The sequence below is a fragment of the Nuphar pumila genome, chromosome 6 (assembly GCF_984573655.1).
Source record: "Nuphar pumila chromosome 6, dmNupPumi1.hap1.1, whole genome shotgun sequence".
Taxonomy (NCBI): domain Eukaryota; kingdom Viridiplantae; phylum Streptophyta; class Magnoliopsida; order Nymphaeales; family Nymphaeaceae; genus Nuphar; species Nuphar pumila.
Genome location: NC_143254.1, coordinates 117,110,358 through 117,136,412, shown reverse-complemented (window position 1 = coordinate 117,136,412; position 26,055 = coordinate 117,110,358). Strand labels below are relative to the sequence as shown.

Here is a 26,055-nt window from a genome sequence, read left to right as displayed (position 1 = left end):
AAAAATATTTTTTTAATGCAAAATTTATTTATCCATTTTTTTATTATACTTTGGAATCATTTTTTTGTGGGTATTAATATATCTTAGCCATGAGATGACCAATATGATATGAGATATGATGAGGGTCTACAGGTTACATTGTAGGGTAATTAAATGTTTGACTTCAAGTCAACATAGGAGAATTAGTTTTTTAGACCCTTGTACATGAAATAGTCACAACTATGGATGAGGATGAGAGGATTGTCATAGTATATAATCATATTAGATATGAAATGACTATTTTTCGAGTCATCAAAGTGGGGACTTCACATCAACATCAACACATGGGTGCTTAAATGTACTGACTTGGTTGAGCATAAAAAATTATCTTAAAATCATTTATTGCTAATACATTATTTTCTCATATACAAAAATGGTTCTGAATATCCTAAATGTCAGAACCCGACCTCAGGGAGGGATGGTCCTCACAAATCCAACTGTGGGAGAGGTCGGGCGTGGATCCCATAAAGGGGTTTCGGTAGGGAGGAGGGAGAAATTCTTTCCCTCTTGGGCGATGTACTGTGCTGAAAAAGTGGAATGGGCGTCTGAAGGGAGAAATATCGATCTATCGAGATTAGAAATCACGAACGAGAACAAAGAAGAGAGTTTCACTCAATAAACTTCATTAATTATTAATCAGAATAATAACACCTATTTATAGAAGCTAACAAAGAGTCCTAAAAGCATTAAGAAACCAAATAATTAATAGTTCAATGAAATAATTTGTTCAAGAAAGAGAGGAAATCCCAAGTGGAGTAGGATTGCCATAAGAGGGGGTGTCCTTCAATCCTGCTCGAGTTGAGACTCTGAGGCAGCTTGTCTAGATCGGATCTGATTTTGGGTTGTGGGTCGTGGGACGATATCAGGTCCTCCTAGGTGGACCGGGGGCGGTCTGTAACATTTGACCTAGGGAGCTCATTTATTACTAAGTATATAATCTAATTATTTTAATTACTACTAAATAACTCATAATAAATTTATTGATGGATATATATTGAAGAATTAGTGAAATGCTTGAGAAATAATGAGTATCCAACAAGGGTTCCAAAATTATTTTGCAGAGAATATCCAGCATTGAGGAAAAGTACTGAAAGAAAATTATAAGTTTGGTAATTTGATAAATAAACATTTTAAAAATATTTTATTAAATTTATGTTTTAAAAATATTTTATCAGATTTTTATAAAAAAGTTTCATAAGATTTTATTAGTATTTTACATCCACAATTGCTAATTACATGGGCTATGGGTTTGATAGTAAATTTTTATTTTTAGAAGGGCTAAATGGGATATTAAATTTTGGAATGATGTTTTTAAAATTATTTTTGTAGGAATGACTTATTGAAATTATCTCTCGTTTAGGGATTCAACCCACTTACAGTTTCAGTAAATGGTAAAAGTTAAAATTTATTTGTTCATTGAATCTAGGAAAGAGAGGTTTTTCTCAAGATGATCATAGTGGCTAAGATTGAGAGATATAGTCATAAAGAAGCTTTGGAAGAAGTTAAAGGAAGCCATTGTTGGATCAAAAGCTCCATTTGAGGTATATATTCATTACTTTTTTAAGTTGTTTTGGTATATGATAACCCACTTTTATATTTTGGGTTTTATATTTTAAACTCATATTACAATCAATAAATACTTTTGAGTCTTGCATTTTGACCTGATCATGTCCACCATAGGCTTCCAAGAAGATATGGCGATATGGAGTGGTGAAGAGGAAGCCCAAGATAACATGTAGGAAGCGAGCCAATAGGTTAGCCAAAGATGCACAAGGTAGTTGTGGAGCACTTCGGTTCGCCCCCGCCAAAAGTGAAAAGCTTTTTAGGATCAATGATACACAAATCATCTATTCAATATTTGTCTCTTGAAGATGATCAAATCTTCTGCGAAGATCTGTTGATCATTTAGGCGATTAGGTTGGTGAAACCAATAGCTTAGAACGTTTAAAGAGAGCAGCGAGGGCTTGGACATCCAAAATAAATAATAGAAAAGCTTTCCAATAGCCCCCAAACTTGTCGGCCTAATTCAAGCACACGCCAAACTTTTTTGAGAGTTTGCAAGTGCCCACCAAAGCTTTTACTTGGGTTTATCAAATGACCCTAATCATAAACTAACATAGGATTGATATTGGGTTAACCTAACTCATGTTTTGAAGTTACTGTTTTACCCATGTAATTGACAGAATAAAATTACTAATTTGCCCTTATTATAGAAATATGAAAAAAGTAAGTTTGAGTATTTGCAGGACTATTGACCGAATGTTTTGAGTAAAAAGTTAATGACTACAATAGCACTTGAACCCTTAACCTCCCCAATAAGAAATAAGACACTAACCACTACCCTATAAAACTAATTGTTGATTATTTAAAAATATATATATACAACTTAAATTACAATAAATTAATCAGCCCAATAATCACTCTGTTTGGTTCCTCAATAGTTGGCCTGCTAAATATCTGAACTGAAACTAAATGCATTTTCATTTAACCCAAAAGTCAATCTGGTTATAGTTGGCAAAAGTTTTACTATTTCAAGAATCAAGATCTATAGGTTATTGCTATGATGGTGCCTATGCGAGCTCTAAGCACAACTAGATCTGTTTGGTTCCTCAATAGCTGAACCAAAACTAAATGCATTTTCACTTGACCCAAAAGCCAATCTGATTATAGTTGACAAAAGCTTTATTATTTCAAGAATCAAGATCAATTAGCTGTTACCATGATGATGACTATGCGAGCTCTAAGCATAACTGGGTTCGTTTGGTTCCTCAAGCGAGAGAAAGAGAGTTAACTTTCTTTAGGCGAGAGAGACTCACGACTTGCGATAAGTGAAAAAAAAAAGAAGTTTCCCTTTCTCATGTGGCAAGACATATGGGTAGCATGATTATTTAAAAAAAACTATAACTAAATTAATTAGAGATAATTAAATTGGGGTCATTTGATTAACCCTCATAAAAATTTGTTTGGGCATTTTCAAACTCTGAAAAGTTTGGTGTGCCCACGAATTAGTGACGCTTGGGGATATTTAAATTTTTTCCAAAATAATAAGGGAGAGAGTGGGTTGTAGTCCTCTGCTGATGGGAAAGAAGTCACCAAGCTAACCGTTGACTTCCACCGCCACTGTTGCCTGCGTGATGCGGTCCTCACCTCGGTACACTCAATGCACCTCTTTCCGAAACCTATGTTTGCTATGGAATGAAGAAGTAACCTCCATCCCACCTTGTTAAGGGCTTTTGAGAAATCAACCTTTAATATAAAGGCTGGTTTCTTCGACTTTTTAAAGCTATTTAGAACCATTTTTTTCTACAGAAAAAACTGGGTTAGGCATACCCCTACCAGTTGTACAACTATACTATAGGGATTCGAACTTGCAACGCCCCAACACAAGGTGTGACGTGCACTGGCTGCTCCTGCCACACAAGGGGAGCTCCCGTTGGTGTTATTTAGAACCTCCGTTGCCATGACAGAACACTCTTAGATGCATCTGCCGGAGATGAACGCCTGTTGCAAAAAAGTTTGATTGTTAAATTGGCTCCACTAGGTTTTGAATCCAAAACCTTTATCTTGCATCACGAACCCTAACTAAACGTACAAAACTACTTTTAGTCTTGAACAAATTTTGAACCTTGGGAGTCAAACCCGCATTTCGTGTCCTCGTATCTCTGTCACATGTTTTTCAAAACCTACGCACGTAACATACCCCGCAAATGGTTAATGGTGCAATTGTGGTAAATCTCGGGGATGATTTCGCTATCCGATCGAGCTTCGACTTTGTGTTTGTGGGGCTCGCCATCTAAGCGCGTATTATTCCCCCCCTAGTAAAGAGAAGTCATACGAAGCTTCCAAATTCCAGACTACGAAGCACTAGAAATCCGATTTTTCTCTCGCTTCCTCGTTTCCGATCGTTCCCCAGATGAGATGAAGACGAAGGCGATGCACCTCCTTCTCTTGTTTCTCTCCCTGCAATTGTCTCTCTACTCCCACCTCTCCTTTTCCTTCATCCCTCCAGACAATTACCTCATCGACTGCGGCTCTCCCACCGACTCCAGAGTCGAAACCAGGCTCTTCTCCGGTGACTCCTCCTGCGCTACCCCTCTCGTTCGGCCTCCCAACAGCAAGATCTTCGCGAAAAATCGATACCCATCTTCGGATTTCCCTCAGATCTACCACACAGCGAGAATTTTCAGGCACCCATCTTCCTATGGCTTCGAGATACAGAGGAGGGGCACCCACATGATCCGCCTTCACTTCTTTCCCTTCTCCCCCTCTGTCGGCGACTACAATCTCACCTCTGCGGTTTTCAGCGTGCACGCGCTGGGATTCTCGCTCTTGAACGATTTCGCCGCTGCGGATGGCTCCTTGGTGGTCAAGGAATACTTGGTCGATGTGAAAACCGATCGGTTAGTCATCTGTTTTCTCCCGAAGAAATCGTCTCTGGCTTTTATCAACGCTATCGAAATCATCTACATGCCTGATTTTCTCGTTCCTGAGATTGTTCATATGGATGGAAGCCTTAATTTCAATCGTTTCTTGTCGAAACAAGCGCTGGAAATGGTTTATAGGATCAATATGGGCGGCCCCAAAATCACGCCTTCGAATGATACCCTCTATCGGACTTGGGTTCCTGATGATGGTTATCTGAAAACCAAGTCTTCTGCACAACAAAAGTATTTTAGTGGACCCATCTTTTTTCCCGTGCTTTTGCCTAGGGAGATTGCGCCGGATAGAGTCTATGGTTCTGCTCAACTTTTGAGAAGAGATGGAGGGTCTAATATTACGTGGGTGTTCCCTGTGGATTTGGGGTACAAGTACTTTGTGAGGTTCCATTTCTGTGATATTGTTAGTTTGGCTCTTAACCAACTTTATTTCAACGTTTATATCAATGGGTGGTGTGCTTATAAGGAGCTTGATCTCTCCGATGTCACCCATGGTGCTCTAGCTACTCCATTTTATGCAGATTTTATTGTTGAGCCTGATGCTCGCGGGGAATTGAGTGTTAGTGTCGGTCCTTTGGATGGAGATGCGGTGAAAAAGAATGCTTTGTTGAATGGTTTGGAGATCTGGAAGCTGAATAATTCTATGGCTAGTCTAGATGGCGAACCGTCTGGAATTAGAATGGGTGGATTAGGGATGAAGTTGAGTGCTGCTATTGAGGGTTTCGGTGCAATCGTGTTGATCATGATGGCAATCTTCCCTGTTTTGGTAATTTTGATAAAGAGGATGAGAGCTAAGGACCGAATCGCATGGATGCGATTATCTGTAGATGGAGAGAAAGTATGAAACCCCTGAGAAGACTGTTGCGCCAAGGTTTTCCACATTGCTTCTCGGTTGCTGTACTACCAAGTGCGTGGTAGCAGTATTTCCTATGTTGATGTGGCTCGTGAATTTATCGAAATCTAAAAGGAAAAACCAGATGATGGAAGAAAGGTTATAATAGCAAGTTTTCTGTACTGTGATATGTAACTTTGGAATAATGTTGTAGAATAAAATGAATGACTTTGAATTTTATCTTTCTTTGTTCTATAACAGATTGGGTTGTATGCTACGAGTTCTAGTTCAGAAACCTTTTCTTGATCGTTCTGTTCCTATGTTGGTTACTCTTGCCATAATGTTTTATGGTTATAATTTCAAATGTCCTTTCCTTGTATTCACTTAATGCAGTATATGATTGTTAAAATTTCTGTTTATCAATTTCTTGTTAATATGCTTATTCAGTTACTCAACAAAACATGTTTTCTGTTTATTCATTGTTTCCCAAAAGATTTTGTGCAGTATGTTTGTGGCGGTGTAACTTTGGAATGAGATCATACCCTAAAAAAGATGAGAACTTCAAGGGAACTTGATTTCTTCTATGACAGGTTTGGTTTATGCAACCAACTCTAGTTCAAATGCCTTTTTTAAACCCTTTATCTCTCTGTTGGTTTCTGCTGCCATAATTTGTTGTGGATGTAATTTCCAACTTCCTTTCTTGTATTTACTTTATGTAATATGTGGTTGTTGCACTCTGGAAGGTTGACCTAGTAACTTTTGACATAAATTTATAGGCCAACTGTTCATTATCGAAGGTTGATGTATGTTTATATGCCGGATTTTGAACCCAGCCACTGCCTGGCGTTTAAGGCATGTCTTTACAGTTATATATCTGGGTGAACTATCTTAACCAAGGGGTTCTTAGGTTCAAATAACACAATGGATGATTCCCTATTTTGGCTGTCGAAAAAAATCTCATTAATATTAAGACTTTTCACACAATGTGTCGACTACTGGGAACAAGTTGTTAGTTTGTTTGAGTTCATCTGAAGATTATACCAGATAGATTTTTTAGATAAACTAACAAGCTAGAGGTTATGTTATCAAGGTTGAAGTTCTGATATGGCCAACAAGATTGATGCCAATGCTTCACTGTTAGATGAAATCATTTGGTGTTGTAAAAGGTTTTTCATTTTGGTGATCATCAGCAAAGAGTTAGAAGTTTCAAAACGCTGTCATTGATGATAGTTGTTTCAAGGATCAAAATCTAGTGCTATGGATGCAGACCTATGGGAGCCGCATTCCACAACTTATTAAATAATTGCTAGAAATTTGGTTGAGAGTAATTATTGGTGGACCGAATATTGCACCTTTAAATAATATAGCATATAGAACCTCGTTCATGATGATAATTATCTAATAATCATGTCTTTTGCTAAGTCCAGGAATTTGTGCAGACACATTATTTATAACCCTGTGGAGTATAGCTTGAAAATTGTTCTGGATGGTATCATTCTGCTCATTGAGATAAATGTAAATGAGTCCCATACATGTGTACTTTCTTTTATCATTGTGGCAAGAATTTGCAAGTTTTAGTTTTACGATGTCACTAATTTGGATTGAATAAATGTTGTATTTTTTCAAGTCATTGTTTAGCATGCTTTGAAAGAATTTGATTTTTCTATGCCCACTGATGCTCCAGATGCACCTTTTATGGAGAGTTTATCCTTCATTTTTTATGCCTATGTAGGTTAAGTATTCAAATGAATCCTCCTAGTGTGCTGTAGTGTGTGTGGTGGGCAGGTTGAAGATGGGGGAAAGCATCTTCTCAATAGGTTGGAGATTTGGAAAGTGAACAACTCTGTGACCAGTCTAGATGGAAGTGTCTATAGGTCCAGTACTAAAGGAAGGGTGGGTGGGTAAAGAAGGTTGACTCTTTTTTTATGGATTTGAGACCTTCATTATGAAAGTGAAATATCCTTTTCTGAACTTATTACTTAAAAAGTCCGGATCAGAATTTCTTTTGTTGTTTATGCAACAAAATAATGATAAAACAAGGAAATTTTCTGTTCTAGGGTGTTCATTATTGCTTCCCAGTTGGCTATGGTGTCCACTGCCCAGTATACGTTACCCTTTTATTTTCCAAATCTTACATTAGAAACTTGAATCTGTCACGTGGGTGCTAGCCTCTCTCTCTCTGTGCATGTGCCCGTATGTGCGTGTGTGCCAAATGCCTAAAGTATGAAGCAGGATTTTATCCTTTTTCACTTCAAGATATTTTGTTAATGGTCATTTTTATGTGTAATATTAGAATGAAATTTTTAGGCAGAATAAAAAAAACAAATTTCAAATGGTCTTCACATCTATAGTAATAGCACAAGCTGAATTTCTTATGATTCAGCACCTCTCTGTTATCCTTCCCCTACAGTTACCTTCTGCATTGTAATTGATGTAACCTTCTACATATTTTATACATGGCGTAGCATATTGGAGTCTGCTTCTAAAGATATTTGACAGTTTAAGAATTAAGTGCTAGTTAAAAGGATTGATAACCAGATGGATCTTTTTGTGAGCCAACCTATGAATAATTGAAGCTTGGAGGAAGTCGACTATATGTACTCAAGACCTCTCGAGCGTGCGGTAATATTGCAGAATCAAAATCTTGAAGGAAACAATATGTAAAGGGTTAGGAAGATAGAGGCTTATTTTCAAGTGTGATTGCTGATGGACTTTTCACATAGTAGCATCTGTCAATCTCAGTGAGAAAAATAGATGTTTTTTTCAAGTTTCAACGTTTTGTTTGTCTAAGATTTGTATCCATTCACATATCTTTGTTGATGTCAGATTATGTTGTCTGGGGACATTCAAAAACTTTTCATTCTAAGAATTGGAAGCTTGACACTAGTAGTTCAGTGAATCTAATTCTAGTTTCATGGTCAAGTGCAATGATGATTCGGATGATTATTGGTTTATAACTTATACAAATCTAACATTTGGGATCAGGAAATTCTAAGAATGCATGATGAGAAGTTAGGCGATCTTTTGGTCAGTATCATCATTAATTAAATAGCTTCAGATCAAATCAACTAAAGGAAGCTACTGTCCCTGATTTAAATGGCCAGTCCATATAAGTGTGCTACTTTGTCTTACAATGTGCGCTTCAAGAAAGAAGCGACAATGAAAACTCTCTTTTTTTTCATTTGGTACACTACATGTTTTATTGTCTGTCGAAACATTAAAGGTTCTTCTATTTCTTGAAAAGAACGTGACTATAAACGATAGAGTGGCCATAGAAAAACCTAATGATCAAACCCTGCACCGTGGTGCCACCATTTGAGTGAGTCTTGGAAGCTAATAGAAACAGGAAAGAGATTTTGTATCTCACATGCTTTTACACGGCTTCAGACTGCTGTTAAGAGTAGTGCTGGTAAACGAACAGAACAGCTCGTGGCTCAGCTCAGTTTGGCTTGTTCATGATCGGTTCATATATCTGGCAAGCCGAGCTATGAATAGCTCATTTAGCCTGTGTTTGGGATCGGCTAGGAGCAGGAGAAGCTCGTATAGATAAAAATATATATTTTAATGTATACTTTAAGTGTAATATATAAAAAGAATAATGCATAATATATATATATATATATATATATATATACAAAGAGAATGATGCATAGAAAATATGTACATAAAATATGAACTATTAAGTGTAATGTATAATATATTTTTTTAAGTGATATATATATATATATATATATATATATATATATATATATAACATGAAATGTTTTTGCACGAGACAGCTCTTGTTTGGCTCATCTCATTCAGGGACGAGATGAGCTCACCTCGGCTAAACACGAATGTGAGCTGAGTCATTAGCTTAACCCACTAATAAGTGAGCCGAGCCTGAATATGTCCTGTTTGGTTCATTCCGCTCCTTTACCAGCCCTAGTTAGGATCTGTTTTCAGCCTCAACTGTTCAGTCAGAAGTTCATTTCCCATGGTATTAGCAGTAACAAGAGCGGGGGGAAAATTATCTGTTTTTTTTTTAGGCAGATTATCTGAATATTGCTTGGTGTGGTGCATGTACTTCTGCAAACCAATAAAAGCAATTTGTGTGCATTCATCATCTGAGAGATTTCGAGAATGCGATATGTCAAAACCATTCATCATGGAGCCTATACCTTGAGTGCCTTGGTGTTGGTACTTATTGGCAGAGAGCCCTTAGGTATGAATGTTCGTAGTTAAATAATTTTTTTAGGCTTTACCTTTTTTTTTTAATAACACTGGTATCAGTCAAACTTGTGACATCCTTTAACTTGAACGCCTTAAGCTGACCCACCTAGCCAAGTGTGCAGTGAAGATGCACTTTATGAAATTAGTTGTTTTGTGGAGTGTTCACAAGGTCTCGGTCTGAGCCAGGATGAGGTGCCATCACATGACACAGTTTGAAGTGTGCCTCTGCACCTAATGCCCCCCATCTTTGGCTGACAGTCTGTCAGTTGTGGGGCCCAAGAGCAGATGGAGGGCAGCCCGGTGCAGAGGCACACTCAAAGTGTGCCATGTGATGGCACCAGATCCTGGCTCGAATCTCAATGTGTTAACAGCCAAAATTTTACAATTTTCCCTTGTGTAACTTAAGGGCATGTTTGATGGCTTGTCCCACGCGTCACACCGGACGAAAAAGATGTCGAGAACATATTTTTTAACAAACATTGGATGCGGCGGACGCGCAGAACGCCGTCCATTGCATCCATATATATGTTATATTCGTTCCACCCTCCCTGTTACAAAAAGAACAGGGACGGGGAACAAAGTTGCCTCTCTCTCTCTCTCTCTCTCTCTCTCTCTCTCTCTCTCTCTCTCTCTCTGCCAAAGGGGTGGAGGGGCCGGCGGAGGTGACGACAACCACCTAACTCCGGCGACCTTTTTCCCGTTCGGTTCGAACGCTTCATCCTCATTTTCTTCTCAGTGACCCTTGCATTTCCATCCGGTCCAAGCCTAATGAGAACTCCGGCAATCTCCCGAACCCTGATGAGTTCCGACTGCCTACTTCTCTCTCTCTTCTCTTCTCTTCTCTTGTTCCTTCTTTATTTTTCTCTAACTGTTACCATGGAGGGTGCAACCGATATTGAGGATGAGAGGTCGGTGGATGGGGAGTTGTCGAGTTGATTTTATTCTTTCCTGTTTTTTTTTTTTCTCTCATATGTATATGATATTTTGTTTTTTAACTATTTCAATTTGTTTCACCTTTGTCACCTACCTATGCACGCCATTTGTTCGATCAAATGCTTATGTGAGGAATTTTATCTATTTTATCAGAAATTTTTATTTCGAGATGACTCAGCTTTACTCTTTTTTGACTGATTCAGTAGTTAAATACTCTATTCAAATAGTAGATGTTGTAAAAGAGAAATATAATGATATTTAATGTGACTGGTTTAAAATTTCAGTGTGTTTTCATCATCTAATTTTCATGCCTTACTGGTTGTTTATTTTGATACACATGTTTATGGTTTGCAATCTTTGCCATGTTTAGTTTAACGGTGTTATTTAGGAAGCATTCTAATGAGAAAGGTATCAATACCTGCTATACAGGTGAAGTTGCTGTCATATGCTGAAACTGGCAAACAAATACTACTATTAACATATTCCTTCACTGCCCATCCATTTATGTGACTGTGAGCAACATTGTCTACCATCAGAAAGACAAATATAAGCTAGATGTCATGAACTCGTGATGGAGAGGCCGTTCATTCTTCAACAGTGCATTCAAACTGCACTTACAAAGTAATAACCCATTAAAAATGATTTAAATGCAACATAAGTAGAGAAGTGTGAGAGATCGATACAGATGCCTTAACCTGGATCACACTTGGTCCTTCCCTCAATCGCTTTCTGCGTAGCAAATCTACCCTTTACATTTTTGTAATCATCAAGTTGAAGGTGCTGCCCAAAATGAAGGATTCTAGATCAAATCAACTACCTCTTTGGCACTGGCTGAACTCCAATTTGATACTTTCCAAGTGATTGCACTGTAATGTAATGAATTAAACATATTACTCAAGTTTTCCTTCTCTGATATGATGTTCTATAATGTAAGAACATCAGTTGCAGACCGACTAGCTCTCTTTCTTCATCAATGTCAAAATGTATGCATTGCTATAAATGAAATGAATTTTGTTATGAGTTTGGCATTATGCAGTACTTCTTTTGCATCAAACACGATCCCAATCTCCTCGAACATGAGATCTATAGAATAAACTGCACAATGAGTTCAAATATATATTTGTATGTTCTTCCATAAGCTTTTCACGTCATAATTTACATCACATTCTGACATCCAAACTTCTCAATGACTAGTAAAAATTTCTGCTAACTTCTCAACATCTTGATATGATGCAATAACATATTTTAAAAATATTACTCAAAATTTAAACAATTTTTCCGTACTTAGATCCATTTTGAGATTTATAGTTGAAGCTAAAATCCATAATATTTTGATAAACTTTCATAATTAGATTTAATAAGACACATATATATATATATAATATCAATTCTTATTTTTTTCAAATTATCCAAAATTTATACATTTTTTAGTTTTTAGATCCAATCCGATATCTATATCCAAAGTTAAAATCCATAATAAAGATGTTAAAACAGTCATATGAACAGATCGAGTCATACAACCAAAACGAAGTAATCTAATTCCATTATCCATTATTGTCCAAGTTGTCGGCACATTGTCATCAAACAACATACATTTGAAACACAATATCTGAGTACACGTTGGACTTGGTATAGTTGTTACGGAAGGAATATAACCAATGTTCTATTTGGTCTTTTTTGTTCATTTCGTCTATTACTGAACAAGTCATCAAACATACCCTAAAAAGACATTTAGTTTTAGGTAGGGGTGGCAAAACCTGACACGACCCACCAACCCGACCTGCCAACCCGCCTCTTAGGCGGGTTCAGGTTGGGCTTAAGCCAACCCGTTTAATAAACGGGTCGACCCGCCTAACCCGTTTATTAAATGGGTCAGGTTCGGGTTGGGGGTATGCCAACCCGCCAACCGGGCTGACCCGTTTAATAAACGGGTTAGGTGGGCAGGCCAACCTGCCAACCCGACAACCCGACCCGCCAACCCACCCACCAACCCGACCCGCCAACCCGTTTTCCCGACCCAACCCATTTATTAAACGGGTTGGCAGGTCATGTCGGGTTACCCGTTTATTAAATGGGTCGGGTTACCCGTTTATTAAATGGGTCGGGTTAGTGTTTGCCACAGCCGACCCGTTTAATAAACGGGTCGGGTTCGGGTTGAGGTATGCTGACATGCCGACCTGCCAACCCGACCCGATTGCCACCCCTGTTTTTAGGGGGCTGGATCATGCCCCAAGGGCATGTTTGTCTGCTGTGGAGTCCTTTGGGTTTCCATGGAAATGCACACAACCCCATGCATTTCCGTGGGACCCACCACGGCAACACAAACTCGAGATCCTCTTTCTGCGAGGAAACAGGACCTCGTTTTCAAGACTTGAGTTCTGTGGAAGAGAGCTTCACCGCAAGTGGTGCGGTAGAGCTCTCTTCCATTGCACACAAACGTAACCCAAAGGTTTTTTTTTTTTTTCGCATAGAAGTGCAATGTCTAGTTGATTAAAGAATATTGTACATGGCTAAATAATTGAAGACCTTGATATATATTTTTGATCCTCTCCCTTTATGAAATAAAATATTTATTTTTTCTTAATTTTCGAACCTGCACTGTATGTCGCCACCTCATTATATATATTTGATTCTCGTTTCAGTTACAATATATTTACCCAGTGAAACTTGAATAAAATTCCCTTTTATATTACAAAAGTTTAAAAGGATAGAACCATAAAACCAAATAAAAGCTGTCAATGAAATTACTTACTCTTTCATAAGCTGTGCCTCTCTTTGTCTAAATCTGGAATGTTCTTAAGTAGACCTATTGTAAAAATTATTGGCAGAGATAGAAAAATGATGAAACGAAGAACTTTCCTTGCATGGCACAAATTTCAAATTTCAAGTGCGAGGGATGAAACAATTGGCAAGTGGTAGAAGTTTCACTACAAGAAAATAGGTTGTTAGCGACGGACGTTAGCGACGGAAAGATTTCGTCGCTAGTTAGCGACGGATTGGCGAGCGACAAATATTCGTCGCTATTATCACTGAATCTTAAGAAAGTAGCGACGGAAGATAGTCCGTCGCCTAGTCCGTCGCTAATTAGCGACGGATGTTGCGACAGATTGTTTTGTCGGTACGATCGCACCATTTACCGACGACGTTAGCGACGGAAACTAGTCCGTCGCTAACTAGCGACGGATGTGGCGACAGAATATAATCCGTCGCTATTTTCGTGAATTTGATTTTACGTTGGCTTAGCGACGGAATTAATCCGTCGCTAAGCCGTCGCTAACTTTCGAATAACCCTAATCCCAACCAGGTTTTCCTTTTCTTCTTTCGCTGCTCCTGCGCCGGTCCCGCTCCCGCCGTTCGCCGGTCCCGCTCCCGCCGTTCGCCGGTCCCGCCGTTCGCCGGTCCCGCCGTTCGCCGGTCCCACCGTCCGCCGGTCCCACCGTCCGCTGGTCCCACCGTTCGCCGCCCGGAGAAAGGTAACGCCCTCCCCCTCCCGTTTCTGGCAAGGGGTTAACCCCCTGCCGGAAAACGCAGGGGGTTAACCCCCTGCCGGAAACGGCAGGGGGTTAACCCCCTGCGTGCCGTTTCCGGCAGGGGGTTAACCCCCTCCCGGTTCACACAGGGGGTTAACCCCCTGCCGTTTCCGGCAGGGGGTTAACCCCCGTTTTCACACAGGGGGTTAACCCCCTACCGTTTCTGGCAGGGGGTTAACCCCCTCCCGGTTCACATAGGGGGTTAACCCCCTGCCGTTTCCGGCAGGGGGTTAACCCCCATTTTCATGCAGAGGGTTAACCCCCTGCCGTTTCTGGCAGGGGGTTAACCTCCTCCCGGTTCACACAGGGGGTTAACCCCCTGTCGTTTTCGGCAGGGGGTTAACCCCCGTTTTGACGTAAGGGGTTAACCCCCTGCCGTTTTCGGCAGGGGGTTAACCCCCTTCCGGTTCACGCAGGGGGTTAACCCCCATTTTCACGCAGGGGGTTAACCCCCTGCCATTTCCGGCAGGGGGTTAACCCCCTCCCGGTTCACAGGGGGTTAACCCCCTCCCGTTTCCGGCAGGGGGTTAACCCCCTTCCGGAAAACGGAGGGGGTTAACCCCCGCGTTTTTCGGCAGAGGGTTAACCCCCGCGTTTTCCGGAAGGGGGTTAACCCCCTGCATTTTTCGGCAGAGGACCCTTGCCCCTTGCCTTTCCGGTAGGGGGTCGACCCGGGCAGGGGGTCGACCCCCTGTCGGAACAGCAGGGGAGTCGACCCCTTGTCAGAACAGTTTTTTTTCCGTGGTGACTTCATTTTAAAAAATTGTTTTTTTGTGCAGATTTCTCAACGGAACCAACTCGTGCTCGGCCACCTCTGGTAAGTAAATGACAAAAACAATGCAAATCGGGTAAATACCCGTGGTGAGTAAGTGATGCAAACGTATCACATGTTATTTAATTTATTGAATGCAGCACTTTATTGTTCACACACTCACTTAGTTGTTGATATCTAGGACTGCTTTGTTGGAGTTCGGAGATCATGCTGAGCATGATTTTAATGTAGAAATATGGAAGTGTTCTTATTTTTGGAGTACGGAGTCCATGCTAAGCATGGTAGTAGTTAGTGAGATATTGAAGTGTGTTTGCTGCAGGTACATGTTTGCCATTTATTTGATATGAATGATTATGATGTATTGCAATATTTGATGTAATTGTATCCATGCTTGCATGTAGTTACTTTCAATTTGATTTTGACTTCCATGTTAAATTTTATAATAAAAGCATGCTTCAAATGATTGTATCATGTCATTAATAGTTTGCACATGAAAATATTAAGTTATCAATGCATGCATCAAAATTCTTGTTATTGTTTGACATAGTATATTGCATGATAAATTTGATATTTTCTTCATCGTCGCATTCTGATTGTTTTTTTCTTAATTCGTTAGGATACTATTCGTAACATCATACGACAGAATGACTGCAAACCGTGAATGGATGTACCGTAGGATAGTGGACAATGAGTTATCGCATGAATATATGGATGGTGTCGATAGTTTTATTGAATTTGCAACGGCGAGTGTCAGTACGGTAGATCCCACAGGTCGGATTAGGTGTCCCTGCAAGATTTGTAAGAATAATCGATTTGTAGAACCTCATGGCGTTAGACATCACCTATACAGGAAGGGTTTTGTGAGTGATTATCAGAACTGGGCGTTTCATGGAGAAGAATTTAGAAACGATTTTGATGCACGGGTGAATGTGGTGCACGATAATCCATATACGAATTTGATATTTGATGCTGCAGGAACAGAACTGGGTTCTGCTATGAGTTCTAGTGATGTAAGAACTGTCGTAGATGAAGAATCACCAAACGATGCAGCTAGTAGATTTTATGATTTACTTAAAGATGCTGATGAGCCACTTTGGAACGGTTGTGAGAGTCACACTATCTTGTCTGCAGTTCTTCAACTAATGAATTTGAAGTCCGAGTATAATTTGAGTCAATCATGTTTTGACCGTTTGTGCATGATTGTGAAGAGTATGTTGCCTAAAGATGAGAAATTGCCACAAAATTTCTATCGTGCGAAAGTTATGGTCAACGCTCTAGGTATGGGTTACAAAAAGATTGATGCTTGTCCAAATCACTGCATGTTGTATTTCAAGGAGCAGGAAAATGACATATCATGCCCGTCATGTGGGCATCCTCGGTTCAAGCCAAAGACAAGAGGCAATGGTAGCACGAGATCAAAGGAAGTTTCATACAAGTCGCTCCGCTACTTTCCTATCACTCCTAGATTGCAGCGATTGTATATGTCTTCAAAGACAGCTAAACACATGAGATGGCATGCAAATAAAGTTCGACACGATGAAAACAAGATCACGCATCCTGTTGACGCTGAAGCTTGGAAGCACTTTGATCGTACTCATCAGAACTTCGCAATGGAAGTGCGAAATGTTAGACTCGGTCTATGTACAGATGGATTTAATCCATTTGGGGGTAGATCAACTCCATACTCATGCTGGCCAGTATTTGTAACTCCATACAACCTTCCACCAAGCTTGTGTATGAAACGTCCAAATCTTTTCTTGTCTCTGTTGATCCCTGGTCCGACCTCACCTGACCAAAATCTTGATGTATATCTAAGGCCATTGATTGATGAATTAAAAGTACTGTGGGATGACGGTGTTACCACGTATGATGCCCACAAAAAACAAAATTTCAACATGAAGGCCGCTGTTCTATGGACAATCAGTGACTTCCCTGCATATGGTATGTTATCTGGTTGGAGCACACATGGGAGGTTGGCTTGTCCGTACTGCATGGAGGATTCCAAAGCTTTTAGATTGAGGCATGGAAGGAAGCCTTGCTGGTTTGATTGCCATCGTCGATTTCTACCCAGCGATCATCCGTTCCGACGTCAAAAGAATGCATTTACAACAGGCACAACTGAAATGGAAGGTCCATCCTCAAGATTGTCTGGCATAGAGATTTTAAGAAGATTGCGATACTTTCCAAATGTATTAACAGATGCCCGCAGTCCTACACCCTTCCGTGGATTTGGGAAGGAACACAATTGGACGAAAAAATCTATTTTTTGGGAACTACCGTATTGGCCGACCCTATTGATACGACATAATTTGGATGTGATGCATGTAGAGAAAAATGTGTTTGATAATGTGTTCAATACAGTAATGAATATTAAAGGAAAAACGAAGGATAATCCGAAGGCCCGTATGGATTTAAAATTAATATGTAAAAGACCAGAATTGGAACTCAAAGAGTATAATGGCAAAGTACTGAAACCAAAGGCGAAGTACGTGCTCGGACCTGATCAAATAAAACATGTATGTCAATGGTTGAGACAACTGAGATTTCCAGATGGATATGTCTCTAACATTGCTCAGGCTGTGAAGATTGACGATGGACAGTTATATGGGTTGAAGAGCCATGATTGTCATATCTTTATGCAACGATTGATACCCCTAGCATTCCATGATATGTTAGACAAACCTATATGGGGGGTATTGTCTGAGTTGAGCGGATTTTTCAGAACATTGTGCGCATCGGAGGTCATTGTATCAGATGTAAAGAATCTCGAGGACTCTGTCATCACCACTGTTTGTCTGTTAGAAAAGATATTTACGCCAGCATTTTTCGATGTTATGGAACATTTGATCATACATCTGCCATATGAACTAAGGGTTGGTGGCCCTGTGCAATATCGATGGATGTACCCATTTGAAAGGTATATGTTTTTTTATATTTGTCTCTTTAATGACAGATATTTAAAATTTGAAATGTATATTCTTGTCAGATGCATGTTCGACCTAAAAAAAAAGGTTCGTAATAAAGCAAGAGTAGAAGGCTCTATTTGTGAGGCGTACACTTTAGAAGAGATTTCAAATTTCTCATCTATGTACTTCGAACCTCATATTTCAACACGTTACACATGCCCGCCCCGTAACGATGATGGAGAACAAGTAACTGTAGCTGACAAGCTGTCGATATTTCAACGACTTGGGCATGCATTTGGTAGTTGCCGATCAAGGCTATTGACAGATCGAGAGCAAGATGCAGCACACATCTATATTCTTTTTAATTGTTCAGCGATCGACCCATACATCGAGTAAGTATATGTATATGCAACTCAATTATAAATCCTTTTATGTTCTATATGTGGATACATGGCTCGGTAATATAAGTATTTGTGGTTTGCAGACGATTTGATCTGGAGTTGCAAAGCAAAGTTTCACATCTCACTAATGCAGAAGTACAAAAAGAACGTGAAACTAAGTTTGTGGAGTGGTTGAAACAGTTGGTAAAGAAGCTAACATAAATTTTGTACTTATAAACAACACTAAGTTACTTAATTGATCGTGATCACAATAATTGTTTATGTCTGTGCGTAGGTTCGCCATGGTGATGTTAAAGATCAAGGAATATGTGATTTAGAAAATGGTCCGACCAAAGTTGTGCAATGCTACAACGGGTATATCGTAAATGGTTATCGATTCCATACAAAAGACTACGGTATAAACAAATCAACGATAAATAGTGGCGTGTGTGTCAAGGGTAGCAGCTACGGTGAAAATGAACATGATTACTACGGTGTTATAGAGGAAATAATGGAGTTGACTTACTTAGGCATGAATAACAGGGTTACGGTATTCAAGTGTCATTGGTTTGATCCAACTGCAACAAGACTCGACAAAGCTTCAGGCATTGTGGAGGTGAATCATAAATCCAGGTTTGGAACATATGAACCATTCATATTAGCCTCGCAAGCTCAACAAGTTTATTATACTTCATATCCGAGTATAAAAAAGTCAGATAGAAATGAATGGTGGGCAGTTTGCAAGGTGAAATCCAAACTATACCCCGAGTATGATCAGTTACAAGAAGATGAGTTAGCTGAAGACAGTGATTACTATCAATCAGATGATGTCTGTGACTTCGCTTATGGTCACGATGTTGCGCATGATATGCATGTCATATCTCCATTGGCTGATGAAACATTCATAGAGGAATGTGATCCAAATGATGTACCAAGTGGATGGGCAAACAATGAAGAAGAAGAAGAAGAAGAAGAAGAAGAAGAAGAAGAAGAAGAAGAAGAAGAAGAAAGTCAAACTAGTGACGAGGAAGAATTCTCAAGCTAGTGAAAAAAATCTTATACTACAAACCTCTATTTAAATGCATTGTAATACTTGATGTGAGTTGTATTGCAATACTTGGTGTGAATGATTAAAAATTTTATTTCAATGTATTGTAATACTTGATACGAATGATTCGAATGCATTGTAATTTATCTGAATGTATTATAATTTATGCAATTAACGAATGATTTGAATTAGTGCAATACTTGATGTCAATGATTTGAATTATTTGAATGCATTGCAATGCTTGATGTGAATGACTTGAATGCATTGTAATACTTGATGTGAATTATTTGAATGTATTGTATGACATATGTTATTTGTTAGAATATGGTTCGTGGAGGTTATAGTGGTCGCTCATCCAGTAGTAGCCAGGCTCAACCTTCATCTTCACGGGCTCCTGTGATAGGTATATCATATAACTAATTAGATGCTTGATTAGTTCAAATGCACATTCTGAGAACTTGGTGTGTATTTTTTTACAGATGATGTTGCGCCTGTATACGACCCACCTACACCAGTTGATCGCACAAGTCAACAGCCAACACAGGAAACAGGGTCTTCACAGGCTGGCACAAGAAGACTCATTCGAATAGTGTATATCGATAATCGACCGTAAGTATTTTGTTTTCAATTATTGCATATCTTTTAAATATTTTATATTGATATTTACTGTGTAACAATTCATGTGCAGCACGAGGTTTGAGCCACAAGAAGTAGTACGGGAGATTAGGAATTCACTTCTTCAACATCTACCAGGACTAGTTGCTCAATGGAAAGAGTACCCAAAGGAGGTATTAGACAGATTGTGGTCCTCATTCATGGTATACAGTTGTTCCTCATAGTTAATGTGTTTCATATTTAATTTATTTAAGCAATGTCTACTAACTTTCTGAAAATATTTGTAGGCTTCGAATCGCTTTGCAACTACGGTGGAAGAAAATGATGCAAGGAAGGTGTGGCAGAAGGTGGCTGCCAATCGATTTGCAGACATGCTGCACACTATGAAGACTGCAGCAAAAAAAGCATTTGGCGTAGTAGATGATCCATTACTGTGGAAGGGCCATGGTCCTATTACTATCAGGAGAGATTACTGGGATGAAATGTGCGATATGTGGGCGGGAGATGCATTTAAAAATCGCTCTGCGAAGGCTTCACAAAATCGATCGAAGATGCCCGAAGCCCATCTACACACAGGTGGATCTAAGACATTTGGGAGCCACCTAAAGAAAATGGTAACTCATCAATATATAATATTAATTTTATAAGTATAGTTGCAAATTTGTGTACTAAATCTTTTGTCATTTAACTTCGCAGGAAGCAGAAAAAGGAGGCAGTGTACCATATAAGGATGTGTTTGTAGAAACACATAAACGGAAGACCACGGGAGTCTTCGTATCAGAGAAGGCGAGAACGACAACGGTATGTATTAATTCTATTAATAATCATTGCAATATATATGCAAGTCATCATAATGTTATCATTAATTATTAATGAATACTTTAAACATTATTTTGTAGGAGGCATATGAGCAACAAATGGTAGAGCGATATGGTGAAGACGCTACTCAGCATCCATCATTTGATCCTACAGCATGGGTGACTGCAGCAGGTGAACCCAAAAAAGGTCGCGTGTTCGGGTTTGGGAGTAATATGAACACTTCACCAGTTATTGGTTCTTCCAGTTACGGCTCACCAACTTCTTGCGCCGACATAAGCTCCAAGCAGCCGACTATTCTTTCCGGTGATGATGTACGCGAGATCATTAATGAATCACTGAATAACTACTTCCAATACACCGTCGCCCCCTTTCTCCGAAATGAGATCAAGGCCGCTGTTCAGGATAGGGGATCTTCGATTCCAGGTCCCTCTCAGGTATAATCACATATATAGTTTTTTTGACTATCTTAAAGCACATCTGAGCATGGTAGAATCACATATAGAGTTTTTCTAGATGCCTTAGAACACATATGAACATGCTATAATCACATATTCAATTTTTTTACTGCCTTAGCACACATATGAGCATGATAGAATCACATATATATATATTTAACTTTTTGTCTGTCTTAGAGCACATATGAGCATGATAGAATCACATATAAAGTTTTTTTGATTGCATTAGAACACATAAGCATGCTATAATCACATATTCAGTTTTTTTACTGCCTAAGAACACATATGAGCATATTATAATCACATATTCTGTTTTTTGACTGCCTTAGCACACATATGAACATGCTATAATAACATATAGAGTTTTTTAACTGCCTTAGAACACATATGAACATGTTATATATCATTTATGATAGAATCACATATAAAATTTTTGGCTTTGCCTGCCTTAGAGCACATATGAGCATGCTATATTCACATATTCAATTTTTTTACTGCCTTAGCACACATACGAGCATGATCGAATCACATATATAGTTTTTTGCTTGCCTTAAAGCACATCTGAGCATGGTAGAATCACATATAGAGTTTTTTTATATGCCTTAGAACACATATGAACATGCTATAATCACATATTCAATTTTTTGACTGCCTTAGCACACATATGAGCATGATAGAATCACATATAGAGTTTTTTTATTGCCTTAGATCACACATGAGCACATGATAGAATCACATACAGTGTGTAATTTATTTCATTATATTTTGTTTATCAATACTGACTGTTCTTTTCTTGTGTAGGCTGCTAGCGATAATCAGGGTAGTGGAGCTGAAGGGACAGATAAAGACAATGAACAAGAAGACGCACAAAATCTTGGCGATGATTAGAGGACTGTGTTGAAGAAGTTCTATTTTTTTTATTTTTCCTAATTGTAATTGTTGAATTGTAAATAATTAAACTTCTTAGTTTTAAGGTGGAACGATTAATTATTATAGATACTTGTTATATGAATTTTTTTGTGTGGTTTGTTTTTTATTTACAGGAAATATAAATTGTACAGGAAATATAAATTGTACAGTTCTCCGTAATTAATTTTTAAATAAATTTTTTTTGATTTTTTTTCGTTTTTGCGACGGATTAGCGACGGATGATTCCGTCGCTATTCATATTAATCTAGCGACGGCTTAGCGACGGAATTAAATCCGTCGCCACGCCGTGGTCGCCGTTTAGTACCGGCGGATTGGCGACGGAATATAGCGCTCGTTATTCCATCGCAATTAGCGACGGACTTGGCGACGGAATAATTCCGTCGCCAGTTAGCGTCGAAATATTCGCGACGTAAGCATACTGTCGCCGCGTTGTCGCTAATCCGTCGCTAACATGGTTAGCGACGGATTAGCGACGGATTAGCGACGAAAGGTGGTCGTCGCTAATCTACTGCTCTGTTGTAGTGTTTGATCATTTTTTCTGCTCCATGTGCATGGGCCAATTCAAATAAAATGAGGGTGAATGCCACAAAGAAGGCTGGTAAACGAAAACAGGGCACGTTCGAGCTGGACTCGTTTATTAGTGGATTAAGCTCTTGACTCTGTTCGCATTCGTGTTTAGCCAAGCAGAACTTGAGCTCAGCTCATTCCTGAATGAGATGAACTGAACACAAGCTGGCTGGTGTAAAAGCATTCTATGTTATTTATACATAGAATATATATATTTATTACACTTAATTGTTCATATTATATATATATATATATATATATATATATATATATATATATTTCTTTGCATCCTTCTCTTTTTTGTATATATATTTTATGCATTTTATATGTTTCACTTAAATATATATTACATAATATATATTCTATCTTTAGGAGCTCTCTCGAGCCAAGCCGAGCCAAACACCCTATGTTCGGGCTCGACCCATTTAAGCTAAACGAGCTTCTCATGTTTTGGCTTACCAGCTATATGAAATGATCATGAACGAGTTCATGATGAGCCGAGTGATGAGCTGTTCGGTTCGTTTATCAGCCTTAGCCACAAAGCCATTTTCCTAATCTTATATCTTGTTTTTTACAACCACAATGCTGGGTTGAGATTTCCATTTATGGTTTTTTATGGGTTTAAAATAGGCTTGGTCAACTCCAGACAGAAATTTCCCCAATAAGGGGCCTGTAAAATATCGGGTCTGGGTGGCAGTGCTCACCCTGACCCTGTGAAACATCAGGACTGGTTGGGCACCACCCCGAAGTCCCCAACCCGACACTCTAAGCGTGCCCACCCCCTGACCCCGACCCCGACTCTCTCTCTCTCTCTCTCTGGAGGCCTCTGACTATTCGGCATCCAGTGGCCTTTCCATGCACGCCCTTGGTGGTTCCATGGTTGGGTCTTCTTAGTTCTTTCTGTTTTTTTTTCACAATTTCATGAATCATGAATGAGTGCTTGGATAGAGTTTTGATTTTAGGAGTTTTGTTTTGTTTTTTTTTAATTAGCATAATGTATGATGTTTATTGAGGTTTAGGTATAATTTGATTTAGTTTTTTTTAATAGCATGAATGTTGAATTTGGGTTTTAGAGTTCTTTGTTTTTTTTTTGAATTAGCATTAAGCATGAATAATGAATGCTTGATTTTGGTTAAAAAATTAAGGGTTTTATTTTTTTAATTAACATAAATCTATGATTTTCTTTAGGATTTAGGGTATTGATTTGGATTTTCCAAATAACAAGAATGTTTAATTAGGATTTTAAGGTTTTTTATATTTTTTTCTTTATAATCATGATTCCATTTTTTAGTGCTTGATTTTGGTTATCAAACCCTTAAATCTTTATTTTTTTTTTGGATTTAAGTTTTTTTATCTTTGGTTTCTCAAATGGCATAAATATTTAAATAGTCATTTTTTAATTAGCATATCTATGAATGACATTTGTTTGGATTTAGGGTTTTGATTTGGTTATTTTTAAAATGACATAAATGTTTAGTTTTAGTTTTAGGGTTTTTTGCTAATTACCACTAGGAATGAATCCATGAATATTGAGTGATTTGATTTTGGTTATAATATTGGAAGTTTTTTATCATTTATCATAAATGCATAATTTCTGATGTTGGCAGAAATTAAGATTTTGATTTGTTTTTTTTTTTTAAATGAGTTGAAGGTTTAATCATGGTTTTAGTGTTTTTATGTGCTTTTCTTTTTTAATTAGCATTAACATAAATCATAAATCATGAGCGCTTGATTTGGTTAGAGTATTAGTTTTTTTTTTTTCAATTAGCATAGATTAGAGATTTATGACTTTTGCTAGGATTTAGGTTTTTGATCTGTTTGTCTCAAATGATATGATTGTCTAATTAGGGTTAATCATTTTTTGTGCCTATTTTTTTCTTTTGAATTAGCAAATGATGATTTTAAGTTTGATTTCTACTAGGATTTTAGGGTTTTCTTTGTATTTTTCAATTAGCAACAATCCTGATTCCATGTTTGATCCTTTATGATTTAAGATTTTTTTTGCATGAATTGTTTTGGTATTTCATATAGCTATACTTTATCTATGTCACAAAGACATGTGGACACCAGGATGCATGACATGGATTTGACTAGAAAGTTCAAAAAAAACTAAAACATAGGACACAGAATTTTTTAATTTTAATCAATAAAAACCTAATTTTTTTTGGTATTTTAATATTTAAACTACATCTTGTATTGAAATAAAACTGAATTTATTAAATAATATTAAAATATTCACCATACATGTGAGTGTGTGTATCTACGTGTCCTCTTGGTCACTAAAGACACGCCACCAAAATGGTGTGTCCTTGTGACAGACTTTTACTGTGGTAGTTTGACTACTAAGATATTTTTGTGATATAGACATTAGATTGATATTGCATGCTTGGGACTTCATTTATCAAAAAGTTTCAGGAGACTAGGTTATTCATAGTTGTAAAAGGTAAGCTTTACAATAACTATTTAATTATTTTTTAAATATATTGTTAGTATAATTTTTATTTTTTCCTTTTTACAGTGCCTTTATGCCCACCCTAGTTTAGATTTCTTGCTCTGCCCCTGGTCAACTCCATTATGATTACAACCAACTCACTGGATCTGAAACGGATTTATGTTGGTTGGATCCGAGGGGAGAGACTGAATGAAATCAAGCTTATTGCAAGCTGCATTCTCTCATGTATATGAAGTCAGTATATGAGAGAGAGAGAGAGAGAGTATTTGGTGTGGATGTAAACAATACCAATGAGTTGAAATGAGAAATCTCATTGCCTATGTGTTCTGGAATTAATCTATTATGATCTGCATGGTCTGTTTAGTGGAGATTGGCTTCTTAATCACCTGATTCCAAATTTTTATGACTTAAATTTTTGTTTTTGTCAAAAAACATGATATAAGGATCAATCTCTAACAAATAAACCACATGTATATAAAAATATAAAATGATGGGAACAAGTGCAAAAGTAGGCTTATGGTTTTTTTTTTTAAAATTCTAATTGTACAGGTGTGACTTACGTGCTTGACTTCATATGAATCAGCTCTTGAATCATCCAATTCCCACTCATGGGTAGATTTTTATAGAGTTAGAAAAATAAAAAACTCAAAATCTTTGTAATATTTTGTGGCTCAAAAACTTGTTCTTTTTTCATTAAAAACCATGATCGAGGTGTCAATTTCTAGCCAATCATATGTTGTGAACACCTCCACAAGGTCGTGATTGTGAAAAAGTGCCATAAAACTCATTTTGAAGGGAGTAGTGTCCGACAGCCTAAACATCATTGGACGTGCAAATCGCACATTTTTTAGATGAAAGGGCTTTTAACATCGGTCTTTACTGTCGCTAAAAGCCTCACAGTTATGTCAAAATAACTGTGAGTCATTTAGCCTCTGAAGGCCATTTCAGCAGAAGAAAAATATCTGCCACTGATAGTGCGCGCCATCAGTGATGGGGTTTGTCCGACCCTTAAGTCCACTATTTAGGCATCTGACACTACTCCCATATATATATATATATATATATATATATATATATATATAGAGAGAGAGAGAGAGAGAGAGAGAGAGAGAGAGAGAGAGACTATCAT

The 26,055-nt window shown here is 38.1% G+C and overlaps 1 protein-coding gene and 1 long non-coding RNA gene across 2 annotated transcripts; both read left to right on the top strand.

Annotated features, from left to right (window-relative positions):
- Positions 1 to 3,957: 3,957 nt before the first annotated feature.
- Positions 3,958 to 5,319, top strand: LOC149835858 (receptor-like kinase). The gene has a single exon (XM_090009665.1). It carries the CDS (start codon positions 3,958 to 3,960, stop codon positions 5,317 to 5,319), a length of 1,362 nt encoding a protein of 453 aa, XP_089865791.1.
- A 15,480-nt stretch (positions 5,320 to 20,799) lies between these two features.
- On the top strand, positions 20,800 to 21,979 carry LOC149835857 (uncharacterized). Its single transcript, XR_016432660.1, has 2 exons — positions 20,800 to 20,956; positions 21,779 to 21,979. It is a non-coding gene; the product is annotated as an uncharacterized LOC149835857 (long non-coding RNA).
- Positions 21,980 to 26,055: the final 4,076 nt, after the last annotated feature.

Excerpts from the sequence above, each read along its gene's own strand:
- LOC149835858 (XM_090009665.1), top strand. The coding sequence starts at position 3,958 with ATGAAGACGAAGGCGATGCACCTCCTTCTCTTGTTTCTCTCCCTGCAA.